At 38.5% G+C, this 16,495-nt stretch overlaps 1 protein-coding gene across 9 annotated transcripts in view; it reads left to right on the top strand.

The window, feature by feature from the left end:
- SMAD9 (SMAD family member 9) overlaps nt 1–7,347 on the top strand; it is an 85,463-nt gene extending 78,116 nt beyond the window's left edge. For all 9 annotated transcript variants that reach the window (XM_055317472.1, XM_055317468.1, XM_055317464.1 and 6 more), the window contains one exon: nt 3,873–7,347. In XM_055317472.1, coding sequence (XP_055173447.1) covers nt 3,873–4,016 — 144 coding nt within the window. In that variant the 3' untranslated portion in view covers nt 4,017–7,347. The remainder of the gene's footprint in view (nt 1–3,872) is intronic.
- Nucleotides 7,348–16,495: the final 9,148 nt, after the last annotated feature.

Raw genomic sequence — 16,495 nt, 5'->3', positions numbered from 1 at the left:
GGGAGCCCCATGCGGGACTTGATCCCCAGATTCCAGGATCACGCCCTGGGCTGAAGGCAGGCGCTAAACTGCCGAGCCACTCAGGGATCCCCTATACTCTTATTTTTATTGTATTTCTAATTCTAGTAATTATTGTAAAAATAGCTATCAAGAATATAGTTTCCAACTTAAAAAATGGCTTTTTGAAACCATTTCTTTCATGATGACAAAGCAGCTTTACTCAAATTTACTGTTAGGCTTTAAAAGCATTTTTATATTGTAAAGCAATTAGCAAATACCTAGAAATCATTTTAAATGTTCTGATGCTTTGCAGCCAGCAGAGGGCATTGAATTGCCATTAATGAACAATCATTTGATTCAAGAGTTATTTTTTCCAGGTTCATGTTTTTAAAATGAGGATGAAATGCCAATACATCAGAAGTAATTATTTCACTGTCATATAACCCAGCATATCTGATTGCCCTAAGATCAGCTAGATCTATTTCATAAAGCTATATAATTTACAGAAAACACAACTGATTAGTTTAAAAGAAATTTAAAAGTTCTCATCACGGAGGAAAAAATGTGTAAGTATATGAGGTGATAGAAGTTAACTAAACGTATTGTGGTGATCATCATGCAATGTATGCATATATCCACTCATTATGTGTACACCTAAAACTAACACACAGTGTCTATCAATATATCTCAACTAAACCAGGGCTGGTGGGAGGCAGTACAAATAAAAATAATGTAAAATATCTCATTAGTAATATCATACCAATTATGTATTGATATAATATTTTAGATATATTGAATTGAATAAAATACATTACTAAAATTAAAAAAGAAATTACATGACTAAACACTGGTGGCTATGACTGAGGGGTGATGGACTAGATCATCTTTAAGGCATCTTTTAGCTTTGATTTTTACTGAGTCTAGGACTCAGTCAATAAGATACTATTGGCACCTACCATGTGTCACACCAGGCACCATTCTAGACATTGAGGTACATCAGTGATCAGTCAACATCTCTGCCCTAATGGAATCAATATTCCAGGAGGGAGAGACAGATGTTAAACAATAGCTATAATAAAGAACGTGAATGGAAAGAGAAACTTAGAGCAGGCTGTGGGGAATTAGAGTGCTGGGGGAGGGGTACGTTGCAAGTTTTAAAATGATGGGCAGAGTGGGCCTCAGGGACTTGAAGGAGACAAAGGAGTTAAGTCATAAGAGTATCTGGAGGGGAAGCAGTAGGTGCAGAGGGAAGGGCAAACAATACTGCAAGAGCATACCCTTGACATTTGTATGACATTTGTAAGAGCAGGGTGGCCAGGGTCCCTGTGAGCCAGGGAGCTGGGAGTGGGGGTGGAGGGTGAGATTCACCACAAGGATTTCGGCTTTTACTCTAACAAAATGGGGAGCACCTGCAGGGATTTGAGCAGAGAATTTCATGATCTGACTTATATTTTTAAAGGATCACTGTAGCTGCTACATGGATTGCAGGTATTATACAGGCAAGGAGGAAAGCAGAGAAACCAGCTAGAAGGCCATTGCAGTGTTCAGATGAGAGATAATGGTTGCTCCCACTAGGAGCGTTCTTATAGAAGTTGTAAGAAGGGGAGCGATTCTGAGTTGTGCAGGTTATTCCTTGTGGGGTATAAGAAAGGAGTAAAGAGATGAAGTTACCTCCACCTGGGTTGGAGAAAATGCAGGTGGGTCAGGTGTAGATAGAAGATTAAGACTTCAGTCTTAGAATAACTTTGTGATGTCCAACACACATCCAAGTGGAGGTGCTGAGCAGTTAGATGTACGAGTCTGGATTTAGGGAGAGAGGAGGACTGGGCTGACGATGTCAATTTAGAAATTGTCAGCATCTGCACATTATTTATCTATGAGCTGGGATGGAATTGCCAACAGTTTGAATTTAACAGGGGTTCTAGGACGGAGCCCTAGGACACTTCAACCTTAAAAGATGGGGGAAAAGAGAAAACTGGCAAAGAACACTGAGAAAAAGTAACCAATGCAGAAGTAAAACTTAGAAAGTTAGGTGCTCGTTAAACCAAAAGAAGGAAGTATGGTGAGGAGAGGGGATGGACTAAATCACATACTGCCCAAGTAACACAAAGACTGAGAGAGTGGATCATTAGTTTTAGCATATAGAGGTCTTTTTTTACCTTAGCAGGAATAGTTTTGTTAAAGGCTGGGGTTGAAATGCTGATCAAAATGGAATTAAGAAGGAATGGAAGGAGAGGAATTGATAACAGCCTGTTTGGACAACTCATTTGAGAGTTTTTGCTAGAAAAGGGGTCAAAGATATAGGGCAGTAAGTAGTGGGAGTGTTAGAGCCAAAAGAAGTATTTTGAAGATGAGAGATATTTCAGCATGTTCCTGTGTTGATGGGAATGATCCAACAGAAAAAAAAAAATATTGTAGGAGAGAGTGGGGAGATTTGCTGGAATGATGTCCTTGGGAAGGCAGTTGAGTCTTATGCACCACTAGATGGACTGGCTTATTTGGAAGCACAGATAATCTGTAGTGAGAAGTAAAAAAGGCTGAGTGTTTTGGTGCAGATGCTATAGAAACTCTTCTGATTGCTTCATGCTTCGTTAAAATAAGATGAAAATTGAGAGGGAGGCAAATCATAAGAGACACTGAACTTTAAAAAACAAACAGGTTGCTAGAGGGGAGGTGGGTGGGGGGATGGGGTAACTGAGTGATGGGCATTAAGGAGGGCACGCAATGTGATGAGCACTGGCTGTTATATGCAACTGATGAATCACTAAATTCTACCCCTGAAACTGATAATACACAATATGTTAACTAAATTGAATTCAAATAAAGTTTAAAAATAAAGATTATCATTCACAAACAGACTGGGGAGTAGGTGTTAGAGATTTTAGGGAAAAGGAGAAGGAGTGAGCAGTCATTTGGGGCATGGGGGGGGTAGTCGGAGAGCACAGGGACTGGGGGAGTGTCTTTCAGTTGCAGGTGGCATCAGAGGTGCCCTTGAGGCTTGCAGTCACGAATGTAAGGTGTCATCAGGCAGCATGGTTGTGTTGAGATCCAATTTTTTCAGTACTACTGATAATGTTCCCAATAACAGGGATTTCTGATCTCTCTTCATTTTTCTAAAAGATTTTATTTATTTATTCATGAGAGGCACACAGAAAGAGGCAGAGACATAGGCAGAGGGTGGAGAAGCAGGCTCCCTGTGGGGAGTCTAGTGCAGGACTCCATCCCAGGACTCTGGGATTATACCCTGAGCCAAAGGCAGACGCTCAACCACTGAGCCACCCAGGCATCCCTCTCTCTTCATCTTTAAAGTAATTTGTCACTGATGTATAATAGAGAAAAAAGATAGACAATTTTTTTTTGTTTTTACAGCCTCTCCTATGAATGGTAATAAAAGTGAGCCAGAAAGAGATAGAGAAGAAACAAGTTTTGTTAACCAACCCTGAATAATCAAAAGCACCCTCACTCTGTCTTTACGCCTTTCAGATCCAGTCACTGGTCTGTAGTGAGCATCTGTTTTGTGTAAAACACTGTCTTCAGCAGTAAGGGGTTGAACATAAGGTCAGGCTCCTTTCCTTGTAGAAGAGAAAAATGATTTGCCAGTGTTTCTGATGTGATTAGAGACCAGACCATCTTTATGTCCATGTATTTAGCTGTGAGCCCAGAGGGAATCTTCTGATTTGGACTCATCTTAGGATGTCTCGATGCAAAAATTGTCCTGTACTTACAGGAGGGCAGACAGAGTGCATGCTCTCTCAGGTTTCAGGAGCTGCTCTGGTGCATGGGCTCTGTGTGCACTGATGCTTGGCTCACATCTCTGGAGGTTGACAGGAAAGTCAGACATCATCACTCTTGGCTCTGTTCTTCCTTTTCAGGGCTGGGGAGCGGAGTATCATCGCCAGGATGTCACGAGCACCCCCTGCTGGATTGAGATTCATCTTCACGGACCACTGCAGTGGTTGGACAAAGTTCTCACCCAGATGGGTTCTCCACATAACCCGATTTCTTCAGTGTCTTAACAGCCCGTTATGTCTTAATCTACATTTCTATAGAATAGATGCTATTGCAGGCAGTGGCTTATACCATTTCAGATTTGCAACTAACAGAAGTTTCTAAGTACATATGTAAATACATATAATATATACTGTTCATATTTTTATCACCAGTTTTTTTGTGCTAGAATTTTTAGTTAACCTGGTGCCAGTACAACGTGATTAGAAAAGGCAACTGTGTCAATAGAATTTGAAAAATGTTGGCAGAATAAAAGGCAGCATTAGTCAGCCATGTCATTATAAGGCATGTTGTGTGGCCTACCAGAAAAATATCAAAACTGTTTATATATTGCAAATCAGGGTACTAGCAGCACTAAAGCAAGTAACACTTTCGGATAAAAGAAAGCAACCAAACCCATATCACTTAAACAATCTCACTTTCAGTGCTATTGGCAAGAAGGGAAAAAAAACCCAAGCTTGTAAAATCAGTTATGTAAGATGAGTCACATAAATTATTTTATTTCTCAAGTTGAAATACCTATAGCTGGACTATTGTGCTAATATTAATGGTACATTTAAGATAAATTTAAACTGTGATTGGAAAAGAGACTGTGAAGCTGGGAGTCAATGTTGTTTCAAGATCTGCCACTATAAAAAAAAAAAGAGTCTAATACATGGGAAGATTCATATGAAAATAGCATGAAATGAGGTATATTCTCAAATTACAAAATAAGACCAGAATATAGTCCAAGAATCACCCAGGGAGACACTTGCTTTCCATGTAGGAGAACCAGGGCCCTGCTTTCCTGGTTCTTCCAGTCAGGCAGTCTGGCAGACTTCTGAGTCTGCACAGGGAGCTGGAGGACCGTGTGCGTAATTTCTGGATGGGGATGAAGCAGTAAAATAAGAGGGTTGGACAAAAGCATCCTGTGTTTATTCACACCTTCTCACATTCCCATTAAAAGACTTTATGAAGCAAGGGCACATTTCCCTACATGTTGGCACATACTATTTACAGATGACTAAAACAGTGGTGAAGCCTTGAGAAAATCTGGACACATTGCTGGGGTCAAATCTAGGAGTTATTTAACTTAGTGTCTCGGTCTGCTGAGCACATCTGGTAGCCTCTTATAAAGCTGAAGCCTCATACCTGGAAATAACTTCCCAAATGAAATAATAATTTCATAACCCCTAGAATTTCTGGGGAACAGTGGTACTGAAGAGTGGGACATTTAAATAAATACATATATATACATATATATACATACATATATATACGTATTAAAAACCTGTTCTTATTTACTCTTGGATGATAAGAGAGGAGAGGAACATTCCCCACATTTCTAGGTACTTTTACATATAAATATATATTTATATATATATAATTTTATATATATATATAAAATCCCCACCCACTAAACACTGCACTGCTTCGAGAAATATTTCACACCCTCTCAAAAATGTATAGCTTAAGAAGGTAATTATACTTGTAACAGATGGTACTTCAGTAATCCAAGAGGTTTCTTCATTTATGCATCCTATCTCCGCTCTTTTTAGCATTAGTGCACACAGTAGTTGCTTCTCATTAAATTGTATTCAAGGTAGAAATGATCCTGTGAAAAAGATATATTTGCGTGAGCTCCTACGGTTGCCTCTTGTAAGGACTAGTGTTATCTAATAGAAACTTTCCTATATGCAATAGAAAATAGTACAGCCTACATTAAAACTAGGTGGTCCATTTAGTGATTAGAAAATCCTGTAGTCCATTGGTTCATCAACTATGTACTGTGCCCCTGTATGGCGGGGAACAGTGTTAGGTACTGTGGAATCAAGTGTAAACCAGAGACAGTCCCAGATTCTGGAGAGTCTGTTAGTAAACCTGTTAGTAAACATCTTCATGCTTCAGAACTTTTCAAACAAAGCCAAACCTACGATCTTTATTTTTGCTTGAAAAAAATACAACTGATTTCTTAATTGTCTATATTTTGAAACTTACTTCCCTTCTCTTCTCAGCAATCAGGTAAGGGATGAAGTCTTCCTCGGATACACACTATTTTTCTTCAGTGCTTCAAAGTTGTTTGTTTTCTCCCCTTACTCCCTTATTTTCCAGTTTTTGCCCATTTCCCCTTTTCTTGGAAAAGGCATAAATATGGTGAGTCTTCCTCATATGAGTACAGGTCTGTGAGAATATCAAGGACACATGGTTTTTGCTCCAGAGACCTAACATAGCTTTCTTGATCTCTTCACAAATGCTCAAATTTCTGATAACCTTATACCTTTGCAGAATCCATTGTAACTGATTGCTTATAAATTACATTAAAAAAATAAACAAACCTGGATGTTCATGCAGGTTTGGGAAACCAAGACAAAATATTCCGGCAAGCCTGTGTTATTCCTTTGAAAAACAAATGATTAAAGTGGTACATTTGCATCATCACCAGTCCTATCTCAAAAAAGTCCACATTAGGCTACAGTGAAATTCAAAAAAGTTAACCGTTCAGTCACCGTAACTAGTCACGTTCTCTTCAGACTTTTAACATTTTTGCTGGCAAGAATTGTCCAAAGTTGTAATGCAGCATTTGCCTTCAGACTTCTACATTTGCTCATTTAGCATTCATTCCTTGAGATGGACAATAAAAAAAAATGTAATAGCATTCTTTTATAGGATAACTAGCAAAGTGGACATGCTAAGCCATTTAAAGGCACCAACAATGCCAAACATTTTTAAGATTACCATGGACAAGGGTTGTGCAGTAGAGAATGATGTTTTGGCCTGCTCTTAACCCCAGAACATTTGTTGTGTTGTTCTTTCCTGTTTAAAAACTGAGATGTGAGAAGTTTGTTTTAAACTATATTTTACTATCTGCCAGTGCTTTGGAACTATAAAGATGTCACTTGTTTTTGTTTTTTTACATTCAGTATAAATCAGGAAAATTGAACAACATAGCACTAGCGCTTAGAATCCCCCCTTTCATTGTCTTCTAAGGGATTACAAGCAATAACAAAGGGATTAGAAGCAACAACAAAAAGCATTTTGTAAATATAACCTGCTAGGATTTAAACACCTGCTTAACTTTGAATATGTCCTGAATATCTGGTATATATATTCAACAACTAAAGCAAAATATAACATGCATTCCAAATTTGTCTTCCCCTGTTATGATTTAGCAGTTGAACTGTATGACAAGGCTAGAGGATCCTGGCACATGTTCAAATTAATGTAACACAAACCAACAAAAAAGGAACTATTTTCGATTCAAGTAATGCTTTTGATGATCATATCTAGGCTTCAGTTATCCTTCAAATGCACACTTATATACTGCTATATGATTGTTTATAATAAACAATACTGTACCTATACAGTTTCTGGTTCATTTTTCCCTACAAACATCATAGAAGGGTCACTGCATATGGGTCCTTAAGATCTTAAACCATCTTACTTTGAAAATGAGATATTTTTAAAATCCAACATGCTATAGAGAAATTAGGTAATGGTTTTAAATTAAACATCTTGGCATCCCTGGCATTAAATATAGAATCTTGAAGATACTTTGTGGTAATTTTAGAGAGGATATGCATAGAAGCTTTTTTTTCCTGGATAGTGGCAAATATTAAGTGATACTGCTATATATAGGAAAGAACAATTTTATTATTGTAAACATCTGTTCATTATACATATATATTACATGCCAGGAAAGGTGCTAAGGATGACTAGTGAGGAAAAGGTAAGATAAAATTCAGGAAGAAATTCTCAGTTCCTTCCATTTCCCTCTGGTTTTTTTGTTTTTGTTTTTGTTTTTTTAAGATTTTATTTATTTATTCATGAGAGACAGACACAGAGAGAGGCAGAGACACACAGGCAGTGGAAGAAGCAGGCTCATGCAGGGAGCCCGACGCAGGACTTGATCCCAGGTCTCCAGGATCAGGCCCTGGGCTGAAGGCGGCGCTAAACCACTGAGCCACCTGGGCTACCCTCCCTCTAGTTTTAAAATGAAGGGGAAAATACGTAAATATTTCAAGAAAGATTAGCCTTCTTACTAACTTGATCAAGGTTTTCCTTTTTTTATTTTTTTAAGTGTGGCCTTTATTCAAAAGAGATTTGTGGACTTCCAAACTGTAAGCAAAGGAAAGGCTATTCTGGTTTAGATGTAGACAGGGATTATGAGACCTCCGTTTATAGAGAACAGTGATTATGTCTTACCTGCTTTTGCATCCTCATGGTTCCTGACCCTGTTCCTGCCTCCAATGCTTGGTATTGGCACTTGAAACACTAACCAGTACAGATTTTTTTGGTAATATATCGTGGCATAGACCTGCATGACAGTCTTTAAACATTAACCTATCTTAGAGAAGGGATATTTTCATCATCCTAGAAACCTGTGCATATTCATTTATCAGATCGTTCTTATGCAGAGCCACTATAAATGTACAGCAGGCACTGTAGATGCAATAACAACACAGTTTATGCCTTGAAAGGAATTTCCCAGTTTGGGGAGGAAGATGAACGAGTATGCCAGTAAAGGTCACTGCATTATCAGCTGTGGCAGGTTGCTGGGGGAACAAGCAGTGACCTCTCCATCAGGCCCAAGGTGGGCACCTGGGAAGACTTCTGGACCAATCCAATTTGTCTTCCTTCCCATCAGTTCCCTTAGCAAGTCATCCAAGACCTTCCTAACCAGGTTGGATGCCTCCTTTTTGTGCTGCCATCAGACTTATGCTCATCAAAGGTCAGTTACTAATTCCTGCATCAAACTATTTTCTTGTCCAACTGTCTGCCAGACTGGGAGCTCTTTAAGGGCAAGGATTGTATCTATCCATGTTCATCATTTTCCAGCTACTGTTTAGAAAGGCATTTGGGGTTCACATTGTAAAGGCAGAATTATATTTGTTTCCAGTTCCCCTTTTTAAACATCAGCAAATATTTCATTTCTTTTTTTTTTTTTTAAGATTTTATTTACTTATTTAAGAGACTGTGCACAAAGGAGAGAGTACATGAGCAGGGGGGCAGGGAGAGGAAGAGGCAGACTCGCCAGTGAGCAGGGATTCCACCCCCACACACAATGAGTCGGGCTCCGTCCCAGGGCCCCGAGATCATGACCTAAGCTGAAGGCAGATGCCTGACAGACACCCAGGCGCCCCTTTTTTCTCCTCTTTGAAATAAAATAATGGCAGCCCTCCAAATGTATGCCCAGTGACCATGCTGGAGCTGGAGCTGGAGCTGGTGGGTATGAGCCGCATGCTTATAATTTGGTTTGGAAATAGATATTAGCTGCACTGCAGTAGCAAAGAAAGGTAGTTCTGACAGTTAAACAGTTATAATTCTTTTCATTCCAAGCACTTATTTTTAAAATGTGAATTTTGGTAAAGACTAGAAAGAAGTATAAGGAATTCTGATGTGGCAACCAAAAGTTGCAACTGCTCAGCTCCACCACTACAGTGCAGAAGCAGCTGTAAACAAGATGTAAACAATGAGCATGACTGGGCTCCAATATAATTTTATGAACACCAAAATTTGAATTTCAGTATTTTTCACATCATGAAACATTTTCCTTTTGATTCTTCCCAACCATTTAAAAATGTAAAAAGTATTCTTAGCCTGCGGCAGAACAGAAATAGGCTGTGTGTCGGATTTGGCCTGGGGCAGAGTGTAATGGTTTGCCAAGTCTTACTTGGAGGATTGAGAGGACATTCCAGTCACAGCCATGCTCCCATCTGAATGCAGCCTCATGAGGGACCCCAAGCCTGATCACCAGAACCCCTCAGCTGAGCTCAGCCTCCCCAGAGCATGTAAGTAACACAACAAAAAAAGGTGGTTATTTTAAGCCATCATGCTTTGGGGTGGTGTGTTGAATAATGGAAACAGTGGTCATAACCATCATTCTTAACGTTTGGAATGTTGATGGGACTTTGTCTTTGATTCATCAGGAGGCCTCAGGGGAGAGTAGCTTCTTCTCACAAAATGCAGGCATGCCTATTTGAAAGTACCTACAAACAAATCTTTCCTCTTCATAACTTTACCCTGGTGATACAGAAACGCATACAGTCTTTCTTAAGATGTGAAAAACCACCAGAAAAGTTATGACTAGTGAGATTTTCTGTCTTCCTCTCTTGTAATTGCACCTTGTACCATTTACTGTCCTCAAATTGGAGACCACAGTCAGCACTAATATGATTTTATACCAGTTGCCTTTGAAGATCTAATAAACAGGATATATTAATAGTATTATATTAATATTAAACATTTGCACAAAAATGTATTACTACTTATAATTCTATAAAAATACACATACATACCTGAACTTCTCTGTCACATTGATTAGAATCATCTGTGGGGGGACTGTAACTAAGATAAGCATTATTTCCTTCAGAAAGTGAAACAGTCTTAAAGAAACCCGTATTTTTCTAAGATCATCAAAAATTGTCTGCTACTATGAAAACTCAAGTTTGCTTTTAGTAGGGTAGTGCTCACAGAACTTTTTTTTCCCAAGCTATTATACTTTAAAAGCTGGCCTTTTCTTTCTAAAAGAGATTTCGGGGGCGGGGGGGGGGGAGTCCCTGGGTGGCTCAGTCGGTTAAGCGACTGATTTCAGCTCAGGTCTTGATCTGAGGGTCATGAGATTGAGCCAGTGTCAGGCTCTGCACTCAGTGGGGAGTTTGCCTGAGAGTCTTTCCCCCTTCTAGTCTTCTGCTTCTCCCCCTGCACGAGCACACCCTCTCTTTAAATAAATAAATAAAATCTTTAAAAAAAAACAACCCACAATAAAATAGACTTTGTGGCATGAACACCCTGCCTTTTGTGCTCAGGAGTAGATCCTTGTGTCCCGGAATGTGCCTGAGAAAAGCCAAGCATTCCTCTCATATCAAGATTCCCTTTTATTTTCCTTACATGTTTCCTGTGTCCCTTCTATCTTTTGTTCACCTCTTTTGTGCCAGCAACAATCAAAATCACCCTTTACTCACTAGTCACAGACATTTGCTACCTATAGTAATCTTATTAGTGCTGACTGTGGTCTCCAATTTGAGGACAGCAAATGATACAAGGTGCAATTACAAGAGAGGAAGACAAAATCTCACTAGCCATAACTTCTCTTATGGTTGTTTTTCACATCTTAAGAAAGGCGTTTCTATATCACTAGGGTAAAGCTATGAAGATGAAAGACTTACTTTGCTGCAGTATACAATGACAAAAACTGTTCATCTCTAATGCTTTAGAATAATACAAGTGATTATTTGGAAGGGAAGTAATAAATGTTAATAGAGGAAAGTAGTCCATGTCCTGAGTAGAAGATGAGATCAACTCATCTAACTATTAAATAGTTCAAATATCTTCACTAAAATAGTTTTAAAAGCATGTTAACTTTAAACTCAATAAAAACAGCATTTTAATCAGACCTTTTTTCTGTAGTGGGGCAGTTCAGCCCATTTTAAAATAAATTGCTCTTTTTTTAATAAATTGCTGTCTGAACATGGGTAAATGTAGATGCCATTCAACAGCATCTGTTGTCATGACTATAATATTCATTTTTAGATGAATGAAAGAAAATGAGAAGCTGAAGGAGTCACAAAGGTAAAAGAAAGAGTATTAAATTTTCCATGTTAATTAGTTACAGAAAATAAATGAAGACAATTTGACATACCTGTACTAATTATTTTTTCTAATTCTAGAAAAAGAAACAGGAAATTATAAATCAACAATCATTTGAAAGGTCCGAAATTGGATCTTTTAAACCAACACTGGAAACCAAAAGCCACAAAAGATATATTGAAATTACAAAAACCTTATAGCAAAAATACTACAAAAGAAGTAAACAGGCAAATTTTAAATTTGGGGAAAAAATAAAAATGACAGGGTTGGGTGTCTGCCTGGGTGGCTCAGTCAGTTAAGTGTCTGCCTTTGGCTCAGGTCATGACCCCAGAGTTCTGGGATGGAGCCCCACATCAGGCTCCCTGCACAGTGGGGAGCCTGCTTCTCCCTTTCTCTCTGCACCACCCTCCACTCATGTGCTGGCTCTCTATCTCAAATAAATAAATAAAATATTTTTTAAAAATAACAGAGTTTTGATAATATTCACCAGACTTTTGCATACTGAGTAGACAAAGGGAGCCTAATGAAAAAATAGACAAAGGATAGGACTAGGTGATTCACAGAAGAACAAATCTAAATAGCCAACAAGCACATAGGAAAAGGTACTCAAATCTTCCACTATTCAGAGAAATGCTAATAAATGTAACAACGAACAGTCCATATCTATCAAGGAAGGGTTAAAAAAGAACAGTAATTCCTGCTGGCAAAGATAGGAAAAGAAATGCTCCCTTGTTGCTAGTAGACATTTGCAGTAATAGAGCCTTTTTAGGGGGAAAGAAATATATCATCTAAACACGTATCTATATATTCTCTCCACCCAACAATCCCAATTATGAGAATCTATTCCAAGGCTATCCAACTACCAGTACATAAGGATACATTACAGGGAGGTGGCATTATTCATAGTGGCAGAAAACTAGACAAGTGAATGCCATTGACAATAGAATGATTGAACGTGATGACACATTCTCATCATGAGATGCTCTGAAGCCATGTAAAGGAATGAATTAGAGCTCTAGCAGAGACTCAGGAGGACTTCTATCTACACAGTACTGGGATATAAAAAAGTAATATGCTGATGTGTATAATATGCTCACATTTTTATGTAACCAACAGTTGCTATATGCGTACCTATGTGTGTTACAAAATATAGAAAAGGAAGAATACATGCTAGGTTGTGGACGTAGGTTATCTGAAGTTGGACAATACAAGGAAGGATAAGGGTGGGGAACCAAAAAATGAAACAAAAGGGAGAGCCTAATCCAGAAATCCTCAGTATATGCAATATGATTCATGTACTTGTATAAAATTATGTATGTGTGTGCATACAGAAACTTGAAAACATTTAGCGTATATTGAAGTGCCTTCCGTGTTTGAAACTAGGCACTTAGAAGTGTTAGCTCCTACTTTAGCAACAACATTCTATTGTGGGCAGAGCATCACTTTTGGAGACAAGATTTAAGTTCCAGTCTTGGCTCTGCAACCAACAGACCTGTTTTATAAGTCACTTAACTTCTCTGAATTTCTTTCCTCATCCAAAAACAGGGACGAGACTTGCCATGTTTTGAGGTTCAAATGAATCAACACATGAAGTACTTTCTAAAGTAATATAATTGGGGGCAGCCCTGGTGGCCCAGCGGTTTAGCACCGCCTGGTGTGATCCTGGAGACCTGGGAGTCCCACGTTGGGCTCCCTGCGTGGAGCCTGCTTCTCCCTCTGCCTGTGTCTCTGCCTCTCTCTCTGTATCTCTCTGTCTCTTATGAATAAATAAATAAAATATTTTTTAAAAAAATAAATAAAGTAATATAATTGGGATGAAGGGACGCCTGGGTGGCTCAGTGGTTTAGCATCTGCCTTTGGCTCAGGTCATGATCCCAAGGTCCCAGGATTGAGTCCTCCACCGGGCTCCCTGCTGGGAGCCTGCTTCTCCCTCTCTGTCTCTGCTTCTCTGTCTCTTATGAATAAATAAATCCTTAAAATATATCTATATTTAACCAGGTGGAAGTTATATTTGTCTTCTAACACATTACAAAACTCAAGGATTAATATACAAAAGCTTTATTTATTTGATAGCGCATCCATTGTCAAATCTGAAGTCCAGGTTCAAACTGCACTGGTCTCCCCGTGATTATGTGCACAGCTCACATTACTTACAACAGTGTGCAGTAAGTAACTCAGAGTCACAAGTCCTGGATTTAAATCCAGCTAGTTATGCAATCTTGAGCAAGTGACAACCTCTGCAAGCTTGCTTCTGCATCTACAAAATAACCCTTGTGCATACGCTACAGGATTGTTGTGAAGACTTAGTAGCCAGAATTGTTTTTGAAAAGTGTAAAATGCTAGAAAATGGTATCATTCTGTCATGCTGTCTTTAGATTATAATCTACTTTCTTTATGCACCTCCAGGAGGGAAGCTCACATTTGGGCCTCTGAACGGATGGTAGGTAACTCCAGGGGGAAACTGCACTATAAATAAGTGCTAAGTATATGGAAATGTAGATTACTAAGAACATTTCTTCAGAAAGCAAAGGAAAAAGCATAAACAGCGTATTCTTCTTAATTTGTAACAGGATTTCAGTTTGCAATAAAAACATTTTTGAAAAGTCATCCATGCACTGGTAAAAATTTAAATTAAGTAGCACAAAGAATTATTTTGATAAAAGCTGGTCTCCTAACCACTGAATCTCCATCTCCATTCTTCTACTCCGTACCACCAGTGCCCCAAATTTCCTTTATGGAAGCAACTCCCAGTTTTGAATACAAGCTTCTCTGTGTACAAATATATCTTTATATATTACTTTTGGTAAGATTGGTTAGAATCCTTTGCATTTGTCTATTCATAATTAAGTCTTATTAATTATAATTACTTAAAATACACATAATTTTTGGCCAATATTGCCTTTGACTGTTCTTTTGAGGCCATCTGGTTGGTTGTTTTTCTTCACAGTAGTTTAGGTGAACTATTCTGAAGCAAAAAAATCTATTTTATAGTTTTCTCTTTTTTCTTTTATTATTACTTTTAAGCAAGTTTTTGTAATTCTCTAGAGCTGCTGGTTGATGAGCTGAAATAGATCACTCTGGGTTTCTCCTTGAAGTGACCCCTCCTGGAATGATGTTTCTGTCATGAAATCCTACAGGCTTGTTTATCCACCCCTCCAAATCAAGCTCAAGTGGAAGCCTGGGAATAGTCTTACAAGGATTTCAAAGAGCTTGATTTACTGAAATGTATTGTTATAGAATATAATAACATTACTAATCCATTGTAAGGGATACTGCTAGTTTCCTAGCTTAAATATCTTGTGTTCTCTCATTCTTCTGAAACTTGGCTTGGCAATTTCACTGAGAACCACTTCCTTGTTGGCCTCATTTCTTCTCTGCTCAGCCTGAACTCTGTTACTGAAAGCACTCTCTCAAAAGCATCCTAAACTCCTTGTGCTCTTCTTCCATTAAATGAATCCAAGATCAAGCCTGCACTATATCTTTCCTATGATGGCTGGTTGAGCCCTATGAAATAGCGTCACATAACTGCAGAATGACATTACAGATTCCTGGTTTCCAGTATGCCAAATCTTTAATGCCATTCGGTAATCCTTTTACCTACAGTATTATTTAAGATATAGTTTGGCTAAATATAACGGAAACATAATAATCATGGCAGACCTAGGATATTCCATTTCTCTTTCAGGTAGTCCTCCAAAAACAAGGGGTTTCAGGCTAGGATGATAGCTCTGCTCCTCGAGGCCATCCAAGGACATAGGCTCCTTCTACCTTGTTCCCTATTCCTAGTGAATTATCCTCATTTGGCTTACAGGTGATCTGCTGCTTTGTCCACACTCTAAACAGCAAGATAGGGGGAAGAGGAAAGTGGGCTGCCTGCTTACTTTTACAGGGCACTAGCTAGAAGTTACACATATCACTTCTACTTCTACCTCACTGGCCATAATTTACTCACGTGGTCTCAGTGAATTTCAAGGACAGCTAACAAATAGTCTTTTTTTTTTTTTTTTTGAAAAAAAAAAAAACACTTTAAAAGTTGCCATACAAAATATATACTGGAAAATGTAAAAATCACACACATATGATATATAAATATATAAAATATTTAGCTTGCTGAACTTTCATTAACAGAATACACATGCATACCTGGCATCTAGGACAAGAAGAATACTAGAAACCCCAGAAGCCTCTTCATGCCTCCTCCTGGTCCCGGTCTCCTCCTGGGCCCTGACCCCTCCTAAGGCTAACCATGCCTGCATTCTAACAGTAAGCTCCACCTGCATTTGTACTTTACATAAATGGAATCATCCACACATCGTTTGTGTCTGGATGCTTTGGTATGGTATTATGTGAGAATCAGCTACGTTGTTGTGTGGCTGGCTATATTCCCAACACAAAATTCTATTAGTATGAAAGAAAGGAAAAACAGGTATCGGGATTATTAGCAGGCTACTAGTTATTAGCCATCTCTCTCATTGACTTCAATGTATATTCCTAATTTTCCCCTTTTTCCTAAAGCTTACCAACTCCCCCACTTCACCTTGGCAGTTGACTTCTGACTTTGTTGAAAAATGGGAGCTGTGAATTCCTTTATGCTCTTATTGCTACAAATATACCACATCTATATTTATAATATCTCCTTTCCTTTAGCCTCAAATGAACTAGCACAGCATTCCTTCTGCTATATTCTGTTAACACGGTCACAGGGCCTGCCCACATTCAAGGGGGTAGAAAATAAAATCCGATTCTTATTGGGCCATATCACATAAGAGCATGTGGAGTGGGAGACCTAGTGGTAGCCATCTTTAGGAAGTACAGTCTATACCACACCTAGCTTGAAAGCATTTGTACAGATTTAAAACTCTAAGAATTATATATAGAACTATGGGAGGTAACAAATTTTTGTTTTACACCATTGTTAAAG

This window comes from Nyctereutes procyonoides, unplaced genomic scaffold (genome assembly GCF_905146905.1).
Source record: "Nyctereutes procyonoides isolate TBG_1078 unplaced genomic scaffold, NYPRO_anot_genome, whole genome shotgun sequence".
Taxonomy (NCBI): Eukaryota; Metazoa; Chordata; class Mammalia; order Carnivora; family Canidae; genus Nyctereutes; species Nyctereutes procyonoides.
Note: the sequence above shows the minus strand (reverse complement) of the source record. Positions and strands in the feature narration are given on the sequence as shown.